Source organism: Chaetodon auriga, chromosome 23 (genome assembly GCF_051107435.1).
Source record: "Chaetodon auriga isolate fChaAug3 chromosome 23, fChaAug3.hap1, whole genome shotgun sequence".
Lineage (NCBI taxonomy): Eukaryota > Metazoa > Chordata > Actinopteri > Chaetodontiformes > Chaetodontidae > Chaetodon > Chaetodon auriga.
Window position 1 is genome coordinate 5,860,904 of NC_135096.1, and position 14,901 is coordinate 5,875,804.

The following is a 14,901-nucleotide window of genomic DNA, read 5'->3' on the forward strand; positions in this document are numbered from 1 at the left end:
TCTCTGGTTCTTCTTTCTTGCACACACTTTGTCATGTAAGTGCCTCGTCTCTTTGCCCAGCATTCTTACATTTCACAAACAAACTGCCGTCTCTTAATACTTTCGCCACTTCAATATCTCCAAGTGCTTCCTTCAAACCATTCGTTAGAGTAATCGGACTTACAGATGAAATATCATGCCCTGCTTTAAGTTGAAGAATAATCTTGTCGTCCTCCTCCGTCATTAGTTTTTTCCTCACATCATGTCTTTCTTCATCGTCTATAAGACAGCGTTTGTTTGGAGGCGTTCATCTCCCATTTCCTCCTTTCTCTCTCTGACTCTGAAGTGGAGTCCAACCCATCATCATATCATCATCATCCGATCCACCACCACTACTACTTGCCATCCTGCTCCAGTCACAGTCCAGATTATGCCAAATCCACCAACTAATTTTTTATATTTCTTTGTTCGATTTATCTCTCTGGCGACTCTCACCACGCCTTCATCTGGATTTCCTCCTTCTCGCTGAGACCTGGATTAAATCTGGAGAGTTGTGCCCTCTAGTGGAACGTTTCTCAGAAACATCTCACTTTTATTCCTTTTGGTTTTGGTTCTTTTATCAGGAAGATGTTTTCGGTGTTTCACTGGCTTCACGTTGCTTTTAGCTGCATATATTTTCATCTCATTCTCATTATCAGAGTCTTCCTCAACATCATCCTGTAGGAGAACAGACCTGCAACTGACCTTTCCTCCCCCGCGTCCCTTCAGGAGGTCTGAGGAGGAAGGACACGTCAACGACAAAGGGTCACCTGTTATTTAAACTGACCACCCATAAACACAGCGTCAAAGAACAGAGGCATTATTCTGTTTCCTCTCCATCATCTCTGTTCAGTTCTGGTCTGACTTTCTGTCTAAATGTCCTCAGCCTGTACACTTCCTGTTCAGACAGACCTCCTTTCCCTCTGCACTTCATGTTTGACCTGACTGACTCCATGAACAGCTCTTTGTCTAGGAAATACTTCTCCACTTTCACAACTTTCACATGTTTTGGTTTCCACTTTATGTTTAACATCTGACTAAACTTCAAAACAAACCACCTGATTCAAACCTTCAAAATAAAACATTAAGACCTTTTGTCTGAAATCAATATTCAGACATCAAACAGCAGCAGAAACAGCCCGTTTGTATGAACATCGTGTCTTCAGTTGACCTATCAACTGAATTTTTGACCAAAGTTTTGCAGTTTTAAGATGAAATTTGACATTTTTCAGATCAAACTATTGAACAGAAACTTGAAATAAAGACCAAATGGACCAACCTGATGGGACGGTCTAGCCTTCGGAGCATTTCCTGATTGCGTCATGACGTCATAACTTCTTCCCTCCTAACCCGGGACAAACACACGTACGGGGTGCAGAGATGCGCTTGTACAACTCCTATCGCTTGTACGAGGAGCGAAATGTAGCCCATTATACAACTTACAAATTCACCTGATGTGAATATCTTCACAGTTACAATAAGATATTAGTTGACATGCGAGCTTGTAACATTTGTAAGTGAAGGGTTTTAATAAGGTTAACAGTTAACTGAGCTCCTCATATCAACAGGTCGCCATTATTAAAAAAAACAATCGCTGTGCAAAGCATCTTGGGATATGGGAGGCCACGAAGGATAGTAGCGATGCATCCTCCGAATACAGGGAAAAGGAGGACGCATTTGTCGGCTGCATTTGGAGGATCCTTCGAATTTGGACGAATTGGGACAGCCTTCGCACGGTGTTATGACATAATCGGCCTTCAAATTCACCCTCCGAAGGATGCAGCCGCTGATTTGGGACACAGCTATTGACTCTGTGGTGTTTCCATTCATCTGACTCACTTTGATTCCTCACGTGGGCTCCCTCCTCTTCATCAGTGGGATGATGCTGCCCCCTGCTGGACTGGAAGAACTCGACAATCTGCACAGTTTCATGAAGGTGTCGGCGACTCAAAACCTGACAGGACAAAACACCTTCACTGAACTAAAGAGAGCAGCTTCATCTCAGTCTGCGCTTTGGCTTTTTGTCACACTGTGGCCAAAAGTATGTGGACAGCCGAACTTTCACTCAGTGTGTGATTAACGTGACTGTGACACCGTGTTCATGCCTGTGCTGCCACATCAACCTCCAGTCTTCTGCGCTCAGCCTTTGCAGCAGATATTGAAGCTGCTGTTTGATCCCAGTCGGACACCAGAGCATCACTGAGGTCCAACACTGATGTCGGTGATCAGGTCTGGCTCACAGTCAGTGCTCCAGTTAATCCCGAAGGTGTCGGATGTGGTTCCAGTCATGGCTCTGTGAAGACAAACTGAGTTCTTCTACAGCAAACTGGAAAAACCATTTCTTTATGGACAACAGCATCAGAAATGTTTCTCCATATCTTTCAGCTGAGTCTGGTCAGCAGTCCTGACCTGAAGAAAGACCATAAAACACTCACAGCAACATTCAGCTTTGATTGAAACAAGATCCAGAATAAAATCAACATACAGCTGAAGGTTCAAGTCAACAGTGTTTCCACAGTTTAATGATCACAGCTTCCATCTTTAAAGGACTGGAAGTGGAAGAAGTTTACAAAGTAAATGAGGAATCTTTTCAATCATTTTCAACAAAGTTCATTGATCAATTTATTCCAATAACCTGAAAGACTGATGTGACTGAGATCCTGCACAGACTCAACTGATCTGTTCAGCAGTGTTTCTCTAACAGGAGGAGACTCTCCCTCCTACAGAGGACACAGAGACACTGAGGAACCAGACCTGGACCAGATCCTGAGCCCAAAACCAGGATAAAGAGGTTCAGTGAATGTGGTGTTGAAGGTGTGGAGGTGGATCAGTGAGTCAGAGGAGACTCTGTAGAAGGACAGAGTGCCAGCAGGACAGTCCACATACACTCCTACTCTGTGAGAGACAGAGGAGGAGGAGGCGGACGTTATTCTCTGATTGTGCCAGACAGAGTAACCTTCATCATTAGAGCAGTAAAGTCTCCAGGACTGATCATTCCATCCAAACAAACACTCTCTCCTGTCTCCTTTCCTTCCGATTTTTCTGTAACTCACTGATATAGAAACTCTTCCTCTCCACTCGACCTCCCAGTAACAGCGACCAGTCAGACCAGTTCCACACAGCAGCTGAGGCCAGTAGTCAAACCTGTCTGGATGATCAGGATATGACTGATCCTCCTCCACATACGTCATTTTCCTGTTGTTGTCAGACAGTTTGATGTTTCTGTTCACTGTGTTTGTGTCCGGTTTGAGTTCACAGGAATCTGATGGAGAGAAGAAGAAGAAAACAGCTGCAGTTATTGATCCATCATCTGTTGATTGATGGACAGTTTGATGATGACATCAGAGATGTGAATGAGTGATGTCACAGTTTGAAGATGGCTGAATGTGCTCTGCTTTGTTTTCATCAGTCAAATTAAAGACACACTTACACTTCCTCAGACCTGGTCTCAACCATCGGACTCCAGCAGGCTCCACCCTGAAAGGAGGAGGGGGGTCAGAGCAGCACGTCCTCTTTCAGCATGCAAACATGGACGTTACATCACTCTCATACACACTAACACAACATGTTGATCCGGCCTGCTTCTCCCTGCTGCCCCTAAACCTCTTCAGCTCTGCTCAGACACTGACAGCAACACTGATTCTCTCGAATCATTAAATCTGCCTTCATATTATCAAGATGGCGCCGTGGACGGCTGCCTCGGTGTGTTGGTGTGCGTTGTTTTGTTTTGTGTTTTAAACCTGCTTTGTGTGATGGTACCCGGAGCTCTTTCACCAGAGAAGAGCTCATGAACATCAGGGGAGCAACACCAGAGGATTTATTTCCTAAATTTTTGCTCCCAACAGTGGAAATCTTGGACATACTGGTCAAAGGTGTGTTCACCCTTGCTCACGCAGTGAAACGCCGGAGGAGAGGAAAACGGGCCAGCGTGCTCGTGCGCCTTTGCCAGCGCGGACTACGCACAGCGTTACCAGGACTATTTCTCTCTAACGTGCGTTCACTGCCCAACAAACTGGAGGAATTGCAACTGCTGTTAGGTATCGAAAAAACAAAAACTTCCTGGTGCACAGAAATTTGAAAAGACGCACCGGGAAAGAGGAGGCGCTTCGGGGCTCAGAAATTGCATTTGCCCGTCTCCCCCACATTCTTAACAACTATTCAAAAATTGGTTTTAACCTGTGGCAGACCTTGAAACCCACAACCAAAAATGTCATTTATGCGATCAGATGCAAGGCCTGCCACAAATTGTATGTGGGGGAGACAGGCAATCAATTAATTTTAAGAATTAAACAACACATTTTTAAGATGAACAGCGGGAACGGCACAAGTATCTTATATACTCATTTTAAACTGCATGGCACCCACAACCTCCAAAGCATGGGCCTGGAGAGCAAGCAGAGGTGGTCCATGAAACAACGATGGGCAGCAGAGAGAAGATGGATCTATCAACTGAACACTATTCACCCTACAGGACTAAATGAAAAGTTCTAAAAATGATCCATCCACTACTGATTTTTAACTTAATACTAACCTCTCTTTTTATCTTATTTTTCTCCCCCTCTTTTATCTTTCTTCTTTTATCTCTTATAATTTTTTCTTAAAAAAGGAGATAGAGATATTTTTATGACTGTTTACTTTGATGAATTTTAACTAATTTATTATTTAAAAGTATTTATTACAATCTTAATGTTTAATTTATTACTGGATTGTTTGAACCTTAGAGCGCTCTTATTATTTATATGTGTGTTTTTTATCTAAGATTGCACTTATCTTAAGCACTTATCCCCCTCTTTTATAACTACTAACAGATTTTATTTATTATATCATATATTTTAATATTATGTGAAGGCATGCCTCTTTTATTCTTAATATCGATATACATATATGTGTGTGTGTTTATGTACAATTTTATATGTGTGTGTGTGTTATTATTGCTCCTATCCCTCCAATCAATCCAGTATCTTATGATTCCATTTATAATTTATTAATCTACTAAATTATTCATATTTATTTATTTTTTTAACAAGAAACAGTCATGTTAATGTCCTCTCTCCCCTTCAAATAAAAAATAAAAAATACAAAAACTCTTGGGAATGAAGGAAAACTTAATAAAACTAAGAGGAAAATGAGTTTAATTCAGTTACGCTATATTCTTGCTGCCCCACCTGCGTCGGGGACCACTCTTAAAACGGTCCCACCCTGTGTCCCACCCCCCTTAAAAGGTTTTTCTTTGGGAGGACCCCTCCCTAATCACTTTGTGAATCCATTTTAAACGGCTCTTTTAATCATACTCTTGCTTCATTTCTCCCCTGTGCCAGCGCCCACCGCAACATCCAATAGGATGTTACGTTTTTATCCTCCCTAAATACAGACAGTTTATCAAATGCGCGACCAGAGAGGAGAATATTCTGGATCACTGTTACACCACCGTCAGGGATGCTTATCACGCCGTCCCCCGTGCTGCACTGGGCCACTCTGACCACATCATGGTACACCTGATTTCTGCGTACAGGCAGAAACTAAAGCTCTGCAAACCTGTAGTGAGGACATCAAGGAAGTGGCCCAGCGATGCTGTGGAGGATCTCCAGGCATGTTTGGACTCTACTGACTGGGATGTGTTCAGGACTGCTACCAACAGTCTGGATGAGTACACGGAGACTGTGACATCCTACATCAGCTTCTGTGAGGACTGCTGTGTTCCATCACGCACCAGGGTGAGTTGCAACAACGACAAACCCTGGTTCACAGCCCAACTCAGGCAGCTAAGGTTGGCAAAGGAAGAGGCCTTCAGGAGTTGAGACAAAGACAGATACAAAGAGTTGAAGTACAAGTTTAGCAAGGCAGTGAAAGAGGCTAAAAGACTGTACTCTGAGAAGCTCCAACACCAGTTCTCAGCTAACGACTCTGCGTCTGTCTGGGAAGGGCTCAGGCAGATCACTAACTTCAAGCCTAAAGCCCCCCACTCCATCAACGATCGACGCCTAGCCAACGACCTGAACGAGTTCTCCTGCCCCTTTGAAAGACAAAGGGACAGTCCAGCAACCATCCCCCACCACACCTCCCAACAGCTCCAGCTCCAGTCACCTCCACCAATGCCCACCTTAAAGGCCCCCCCTCCCCCTCCCCACCCACCTCAGTGACGACTCTTTCCATCCATGAGAGGGACGTCAACAAACTCTTCAGGAGACAGAACCTCCGGAAAGCAGCTGGACCGGATTCTGTCTCCCCGTCTGCCTTGAAGCACTGCGCTGATCAGCTGTCTCCAGTGTTCACAGACATTTTTAACACCTCATTGGAGACATGTCACGTGCCAGCCTGCTTCAAGTCTTCAACCATCATCCCTGTTCCCAAGAAGCCAAGGACCACAGGACTTAACGACTTCAGACCCGTCGCCCTGACCTCTGTGGTCATGAAGTCCTTTGAGCGCCTTGTGCTCTCACACCTCAAAGACATCACTGACCCTCTCCTGGACCCCCTGCAGTTTGCCTACAGAGCCAACAGGTCTGTAGACGATGCAGTCAACTTTGCCCTTCACTTCATCCTCCAGCACCTGGACTCTGCAGGAACCTACGGTAGGATCCTGTTTGTGGATTTCAGCTCTGCCTTCAACACCATCATCCCAACTCTGCTTCAGGAGAAGCTCTCCCAGCTGAACGTGCCTGACTCCACTTGCAGATGGATTACAGACTTTCTGTCTGACAGGAAACAGTGCGTGAAGCTGGGGAAACACGTCTCCGACGCTAAGACCATCAGCACTGGATCCCCCCAGGGCTGTGTTCTTTCTCCTCTGCTCTTCTCCCTGTACACAAACAGCTGCACCTCCAGTCACCAGTCTGTCAATCTCCTGAAGTCCACCTACAGGTGGGAGGTTGACCATTTGGTGACCTGGTGCAACCAAAACAACCTGGAGCTCAATGCTCTAAAGACAGGAGAGATGGTTGTGGACAACAGGAAGGACTCAGCCTCACCTGCCCCCATCACCCTCTGTGACTCCACTATTGACACTGTGGAGTCTTTCCGCTTCCTGGGAACTATCATCTCCCAGGACCTCAAGTGGGAGTCGAACATCAGCTCCCTCATCAAGAAAGCACAGCAGAGGATGTACTTCCTACGGCAGCTGAAGAAATTCAGCCTGCCAAAGACAATGATGGTGCACTTCTACACAGCCATCATTGAGTCCATCCTCACCTCCTCCATCACTGTCTGGTACGCTGCTGCCACCACCAAGGACAAGGGCAGATTGCAGCGTGTCATTCGGTCTGCAGAGAAGGTGATTGGCTGCAATCTCCCATCTCTCCAGGACCTGTACGCCTCCAGAACCCTGAGGCGTACAGAAAAGATTGTGGCTGATCACTCTCACCCCGGACACAAACTCTTTGAGTCACTCCCCTCTGGCAGGAGGCTGCGGTCCATCAGGACCAAAACCTCACGCCACAAGAACAGTTTTTTCCCGTCTGCTGTCAGCCTTATCAACAAGGCCCAAACCCCCCCTGGCACTCTTCACACCTCTGCCTCATCTTGTCACATTGACTCAGATACAACTCTATGCATTACATTACAACGCTCAGCTTGGACTTCTTTCTGAAAAAACAGACTGTGTTTCCAGAAAATAACAAACAAACAAAAAACAGACTTGTGAATACATATTTATATTGTTATATTTTGTACTCTTATTTTTTAATAGATGAATATGTAGTAATGTATAGAATACACACCAACTTCACCACAACAAATTCCTCGTATGTGTAAAATCGTACCTGGCAATAAAGCCAGTTTTCTGATTTCTGATTTCTGATTTCTGATTCTGATCAGCTCATTTCCTCATTTCAATCTGTTGCTGACTTCTATTCTAAGCTGCTTCACTCATTGATCGCTCTCTCGCTCTCCCACTTGTGATGATTAATAATCAGTCTGGCTTTGTCTTCACTGAACAAACCAACAGAGCTTTAATCATTGATTATTGGACACGGTTCTCCTCGTCATGTCCCATATGTGACCATGCTTCATGTGTTCATTAGAAATGTGAATACTGTCAATAAATTCAATATCTGAGACAAGTCATCATGACTCTCTTGTGTGGAGATCTTTTCATGCCAAACTTCCTGAAGTTCATCAGAACAAGAAGAGCCACTTGATGTCTGCACATTGAAATATTTACAAGCCATGTTTGCTGTAAAGACCATGTTCAGTCCAATTGTTCTCCACTGATGAAGGAACAGTCCAACATTTTGAGGAAAACACTTGAATGAAGCGTCTCAAAAGTCCTGCTCTGTCCTGTGGTTGTCAGGTTCCAGCAGTTTGAACTAAATAGAACTGCTTTGGACTTATTGGAAGCTTGTTTTTATGTCTTTTGAGGACAAAAAGGACATTTGTCAAACTGACAGACAGTTCTTTTTCCATGCAGAGATCTGTCCAAACTGCATCAATTATGACCAACAGGTCATTATCATGTTTGTTCCTGGAGATGTTCTCCTTGAGACCTCCAACACAAATATGTCCTTTTCATGTTCAACCAGTGTTTATGTTGTGATCAAAGGACAAAGGTTTCCTACATGTGTGATTGTTCATGTCTCACTCACATCCACCATCAACCAAAAAGACAGACAACATGTTTCCAGCTCTTCCTCCTCTTTCACACTGACTGACTGTGGCTGCAGCAGCCACTTCATACCCGAGAGTGTCCAGTCTGCAGTGAGGATCCTCCAGTCCAGCAGACAGCAGCTTCACTCCTGAGTCTCCTGGATGATTGTAGCTCAGGTCCAGCTCTCTCAGATGGGAGGGGTTGGATCTCAGAGCTGAGGCCAGAGAAGCACAGCCTTCCTCTGTGATCAGACAGCCTGACAGCCTGCAAACACACAGAACAACACACATGGAAGATCATCTGAGGGTCCTGCTGTGTTCGTCAAAGAGATCTGATAGGCTGAGCAGCATCACGTGGGAGGATTTACAACACATAATAATTCTCAACAGTTTCTGTGTTTCAGGTCAACGACTTCACACTCGACACTTCACTTCCTGAGGTCCTCACCTTTGTGGTAATTAATCATGACTGAATCAGGAATAAAGGGACCTCCACTAATCAAAGTCACATGACAACAAAACAGAAATGAGGATTTCCATCTCAGCCAGACTTCATTAATAAAAGGTACTTTGAGAGAAAAAATCTGCCAATCAACGTATGTATGTGTAAAACGTGTGGATTGCTGAGGTTAGAGACAGACGTCAACGCTACTACAACAAACAGTAAATTGATCTGACCTGAGAGTTTCCAGTGCACAGTGTGGACTCTCCAGTCCAGCAGACAGCAGCTTCACTCCTGAATCCTGCAGGTTGTTGTGACTCAGGTCCAGCTCTCTCAGACTGGAGGACTGGGATCTGAGGACTGAGGACAGAGCTTCACAGCTTCTCTCTGAGAGGTTACAGACACTCAGTCTGAAGAGACACAGGAAGGAAGCAAACAGTAAGTTAGATATCAGAGTATTTATTGATGAAGAAACTTCACTATCTCTGTACTTACAGAACTTTACTGGAGGCTTTGACCACTGGCAGCAGCCTCAGAAGAGCCTCCTCTGAAGCAGAGAATTTCTTCAAGTCAAATACGTCCAGATCTTTTTCTGATGACAGTAAGATGAAGACCAGAGCTGACCACTGAGCAGGAGACAGTTCATCTGTGGAGAGACTTCCTGAACTCAAGGACTGCTGGATCTGATCCACCAGAGAATGATCATTCAGTTCATTCAGACAGTGGAACAGATTGATGCTTTTCTCTGCAGAAGGTGTCTCTTCAATCTTCTTCTTGATGTACTTGACTGTTACCTGATTGTTTTTTGAGCCACTTCCTGTCTGTGTCAGCAGGCCTCGTAGGAGAGTCTGATTGGTCTGCAGGGAAAGTCCCAGGAGGAATCGGAGGAACAAGTCCAGGTGTCCATTTGGACTCTGTAAGGCCTTGTCCACTGCACTCTGGTAGAAGTGTGTCTCTGCAGATTCATGGTTGGTTGTTTGTTCTTCTGACAGCAGATTGACTCCGGACTTGATGAATGTCAGATGGACATGAAGAGCAGCCAGAAACTCCTGAACACTCAGATGGACGAAGCAGAACACCTTGTCATGGTACAGTCCTCTCTCCTCTTTGAAGATCTGTGTGAACACTCCTGAGTACACTGAGGCTGCTCTGATATCGATGCCACACTCTGTCAGGTCTGATTCGTAGAAGATCAGGTTTCCTTTCTGCAGCTGCTCAAAAGCCAGTTTTCCCAGAGACTCAATCATCTTCCTGCTCTCTGGAGTCCACTGAGGATCTGACTCGGCTCCTCCATCATACTTCATGTTCTTCACTTTGGACTGAACCACCAGGAAGTGGATGTACATCTGAGTCAGGGTCTTGGGCAGCTCTCCTTCCTCTCTGGTCTTCATCACATCCTCCAGAACTGTAGCAGTGATCCAGCAGAAGACCGGGATGTGGCACATGATGTGGAGACTTCGTGATGTCTTGATGTGGGAGATGATTCTGTTGGCCTGCTCCTTGTCTCTGAACCTCTTCCTGAAGTACTCCTCCTTCTGTTCATCAGTGAACCCTCTGATCTCTGTCACCATGTCAACACACTCAGGAGGGATCTGATTGGCTGCTGCAGGTCGTGTGGTTATCCAGAGGCAAGCAGAGGGAAGCAGTTTCCTCCTGATGAGGTTTGTCAGCAGCACATCCACTGAGGTGGACTCTGTAGCATCAGTCAGGAACTCATTGTTGTGGAAGTCCAGAGGAAGTCGACACTCATCCAGACCGTCAAGGATGAACAAAACCCTGAACTCTTCAAACCTGCAGATTCCTGCTTCTTTGGTTTCAGGAAAGAAGTGATGAACAAGTTCCACCAAGCTGAACTTTTTCTCTCTCAGCACATTCAGCTCTCTGAAAGTGAATGGAAACATGAACTGTATGTCCTGGTGGGCTTTGTCTTCAGCCCAGTCCAGAGTGAACTTCTGTGTTAAGACTGTCTTCCCAATGCCAGCCACTCCCTTTGTCATCACTGTTCTGATTGGTTCATCTCGTCCAGGTGGTTTAAAGATGTCTTCTTGTCTGATTGTGGTTTCTGGTCCGTGTGGTTTCCTGGATGCTGTTTCAATCTGTCTGACCTCATGTTCATCATTGACCTGTCCAGTCCCTCCCTCTGTGATGAAGAGCTCTGTGTAGATCTGATTCAGGAGGGTCCGCTTTCCTGCTTTAACGATCCCCTCAAACACACACTGGAACTTCTCTTTCAGGTTAGATTTAAGTTTACACTGACCAACACCAACAGGACGTCCTGAATGAAGACACAACAAAATCAAATCAATAAGTGATTGATAAAGTTCAGGTGAAAATTTAATGTTCTTGTCTAAACATATTTTGGTCCATCTGTTGAGACATCAGTGAATGTTCCACTGATCCAGCAGTTTGAACCTCTAGAAAAATCCTCTTACTGCTCTGCAGACGCTCAGCCAGCTCCTCCTCCTCCATTCTCCTCAGGAAGTGCTGTGTGATCTTCAGAAATGCCTCTCTGCTGCTCCTCCTCTGCTCTGCATCCTCACTGTCCAACACCTCCTCATCCTCCCCCTGACTCTCTAAGCATTCTGGGTCATCTGAACTCAGAACCGTCTTGATCTTCTTCAGCTCGTTCCTCACAAAAGAGACAATGTTCTCCTCCAGCAGCTGGAACAGAAGATGATATGAATGACGCAAAGTGAAATCATGGAAGCAAACATCAGATCCATGTTGGAGAGACTGACGGTCCACTGGTCTAAAAAGTGCAGCGTGGATATTATTGTCAGCAGAATTGATGTGAAAGCAGCTGTTGTACATGTACAGACCATAAATATGGAGTCCAGGTGAGTTTGATGCTGCTGGGCAGACTGAGCACTGGGAACCTCTGAGCTCTCCTGGTGGACTCTGTGGAGGAATCATGAAGAATTAGCTCACATCATGTCCGTCCACACAGAGACAAACACAAGCTGAAGGTCCAACATTGAATCAGATGGTTTCCACTGACATTAAAGTGTTGCTCGTGCTGCTGATCCCACTGTGAATCAACAGTCCAGTCTGCATTTCTGTGCAGCTTTCACTTTACTGTGTTGGTTGACCAACTTGTCTGGTTGAGTCCCTCCAGTTCTCATTGACCCCTATAATACTATGGACAGCATCACACAGCTCACACAAGCTAACTAGATGCTACCTGTCCAGCACAAATTGGCAGTGAGTCACAATAACGAGAGTGAAACATGAGAAAACCAAAGAGAGAAGCAGAGAATACTGGATCAAAGCAAAGCTGAGGGTGATTTCACATCCAGCTGTGTTTCAAATGAAAGCTGGAACGTTCTTCTCTGGACTACATGAAGGAAACAGGTGCAGCTGTTGCTCATAGAAGTTGTTCTGGCTCTTTCTTTTATTCTTGGACAACATGTATTTGTTCTTGTCCACTTGTTGGACACACAACACATATTTGAGCTTTGTGTCCTCTTTGAGCTCCTGCAGCCTTTAGTTACCCATAACACCCTTCTCTGCATCAGACGTCTTCACAGAGGCACAACTCCAGTCTGATGTGAGGCGCCATGATGCCGCCGTCAGTGTTGTTCTTGACTTTGTGAATCCATCAGCAGCATCAATCACAAACAGACTGTGTGTTTCCTCAGACTCTCTGTGTTGCTTCATTCTGTGTTTCACAGCAGCTGATCTCAGTCCAGCTGTTATCACTGACATGTTTGTGTTTGTGTTGTCACATGACTGAAAACCACAACATGTTGATTTGATGGAGGAACTCAGTGGAATCAGGGTTAGCCTTCGTTAGCATCTGTTAGCCTCAATCAAGTCACTGTTTTATACTCATGCAGTCATCAGTCAGAAGATGTGTGGGGAGGAAATGTTCAACTGGAGTCAAGAGTTGAAGACTGGTTATACTGGGCAGCTTCCACATGTGAGGATGCAAACGAATGAGAAGAAGAACGATGCTGAAAATAAACAAACAGGTTTAAAAAGCTTCTCTGATAAATAACAGTTCAAACAAGAATCTGTGATATTTTAATGTTATTAACAGTTTACCTCTTTGCAGCAGAAGGTCGATCTTTGGAGGCATTGAGGGGACCAAATGACCGTTTCTTCTTCAAGGACACACAGTTGGGTCCAGGTCCAGGTCCAGGTCCAGGTCCATCAGAGGCTGGTCTCCCATAGATCCTGTCAGACACAGACGAAGACCACCAGGGATGGAAATTGACTTTTTCTTCTTCAGACTCAGAAGCTGCTGGAGAAACTAGCAGCTATCAACAAGAAAAGGATCAACACACCAAAGTTCAATCAAACATGATGCTGAATGATTTCAGTCTGTGGATCATTGCTTCATTTGTCCATCAAATCTTGGACCAAAGCAGGACTCAACGGACTGATTTCTAAGCAGATTTTACTGTGATTGACAGACAACAATCTAAACTGTGGAGTCCATCAGCACCGACTCTGTTGGTCTGTTTTCTAACGTTTGCATCACGAAACTCAGCACAAATATCCTGACTGTTATTTAGAGACGATGATCACTGAAGCATTTTAGTCCAACATTCAAAGAGGAAGTTTGATGGTAAAGAGACTTTGGAAGGTCCCCACTGGATTTGTGCTGAAGCCTCATATTATCCTCAGCTTTCAGTGTCCACATGTGGACATGTCAGTGCTGTTTAGGGACAGACTGGACAAATGTCCTTTAACACTAATCTATCTCTAACCTTCATCATCATTCTAGGACAACATGACATTAGAAGGACAACTGGTCAGACTGGATTTAATGAGGACAAACATCAGCAGGGGACAACATGAGGAGGACATATGGACATTTCAGGTCAAATTGTCCAACACGAGTTTAATACTGAGAACAACTTACTGTCTGTCAGAGAGATGTTGCTGTTTAAAAGAAATGGGGAGATCCATTGACCGGTCGCTCCTGAAGGACACACAGCTGGGTCCAGGTACAGGTCCAGGTCCAGGTCCAGGTCCAGGTCCAGCAGAGTCTGGTGGGTCCTGCTGCTCTGGCCTTCAACACAACACACACAGAGCTTTGAGTGTGAATAATGATGGTGGAGAGATTCGAGTGCTCTGACATGGAGACGAGTCCTGGACAGTCAGAGATCCTGGTCTCACCTCTGAGCTTCGGTCTGGCCGTCATCGTCCCCACACAGACTGGTTTTAGAGGGACGGACTCCCTCCTCTCCGTCCTCACACCGATTCATGCTGCTGAACTCACGTCAGCTCACACACACTTTGATCTGGAGAGGAAACACAAATCATTCATGTGCACATCAGCTGAAATCATCCTTTCATGGTTTCTCCTGTCCAAATATCAGCTGCTCCTCCTCTGATTGGCTGTTATCTCATCTTTCATATCAGTGTCAGCTGAATGCAGTCAGACAGCAGTGTGAGGCCGAGCTGCTGTACTTCTATCAGTCCACTAGATGGCGCCATGAAGCTGCAGTGAAGTGAGCACACACCGTTGGCATCCACTGACACACACTGACTGAATCTGACAGGAAGCTTTAGTTTGTGGAATATTCAGTAAATTCAACATGTTTCTTTACGGCTGAACGATCCTCAGTCATCGATAAGTGAAGGAGAGAGTCAAATATTTACACAGGAGAAATATAAAATAGCAGAAATATTCAAGTACAGTACAAGTACTTCCAGACTGTTTTTAATAACAGTACTTGAGTAAACTAGTTACTTTCCACCACTGAGAGATCCTTTCAAAATAAAAGCCTGTCTCAATCAAGCCCTCTCAGGTCATATTAAAAGAGGAATCTTTGATTTGATTCTTGATCACATTGAAGCACAAAGTGAGAAAAAGAAGCGACACTCGTTGCTGTTGGAGGAGAGTTCAGAGC

The 14,901-nt window shown here is 45.0% G+C and overlaps 2 protein-coding genes across 2 annotated transcripts in view; one reads left to right on the forward strand and one right to left on the reverse strand.

Moving 5' to 3' along the window:
• LOC143316078 (NLR family CARD domain-containing protein 3-like) overlaps positions 1-14,901 on the forward strand; it is a 236,246-nt gene that overhangs the window by 194,211 nt on the left and 27,134 nt on the right. The gene's annotated exons all lie outside the window — the stretch shown is intronic.
• LOC143316072 (NACHT, LRR and PYD domains-containing protein 3-like) overlaps positions 2,659-14,901 on the reverse strand; it is a 165,425-nt gene continuing 153,182 nt past the window's right edge. Inside the window, exons 13-16 of the mRNA XM_076723786.1 lie at positions 9,277-9,450; positions 8,690-8,863; positions 3,449-3,495; positions 2,659-3,280 (exon numbers count right to left, since the gene is read on the reverse strand). Of these exons, the coding sequence (XP_076579901.1) occupies positions 2,739-3,280; positions 3,449-3,495; positions 8,690-8,863; positions 9,277-9,450 (937 nt within the window). The 3' untranslated portion in view covers positions 2,659-2,738. The remainder of the gene's footprint in view (positions 3,281-3,448; positions 3,496-8,689; positions 8,864-9,276; positions 9,451-14,901) is intronic.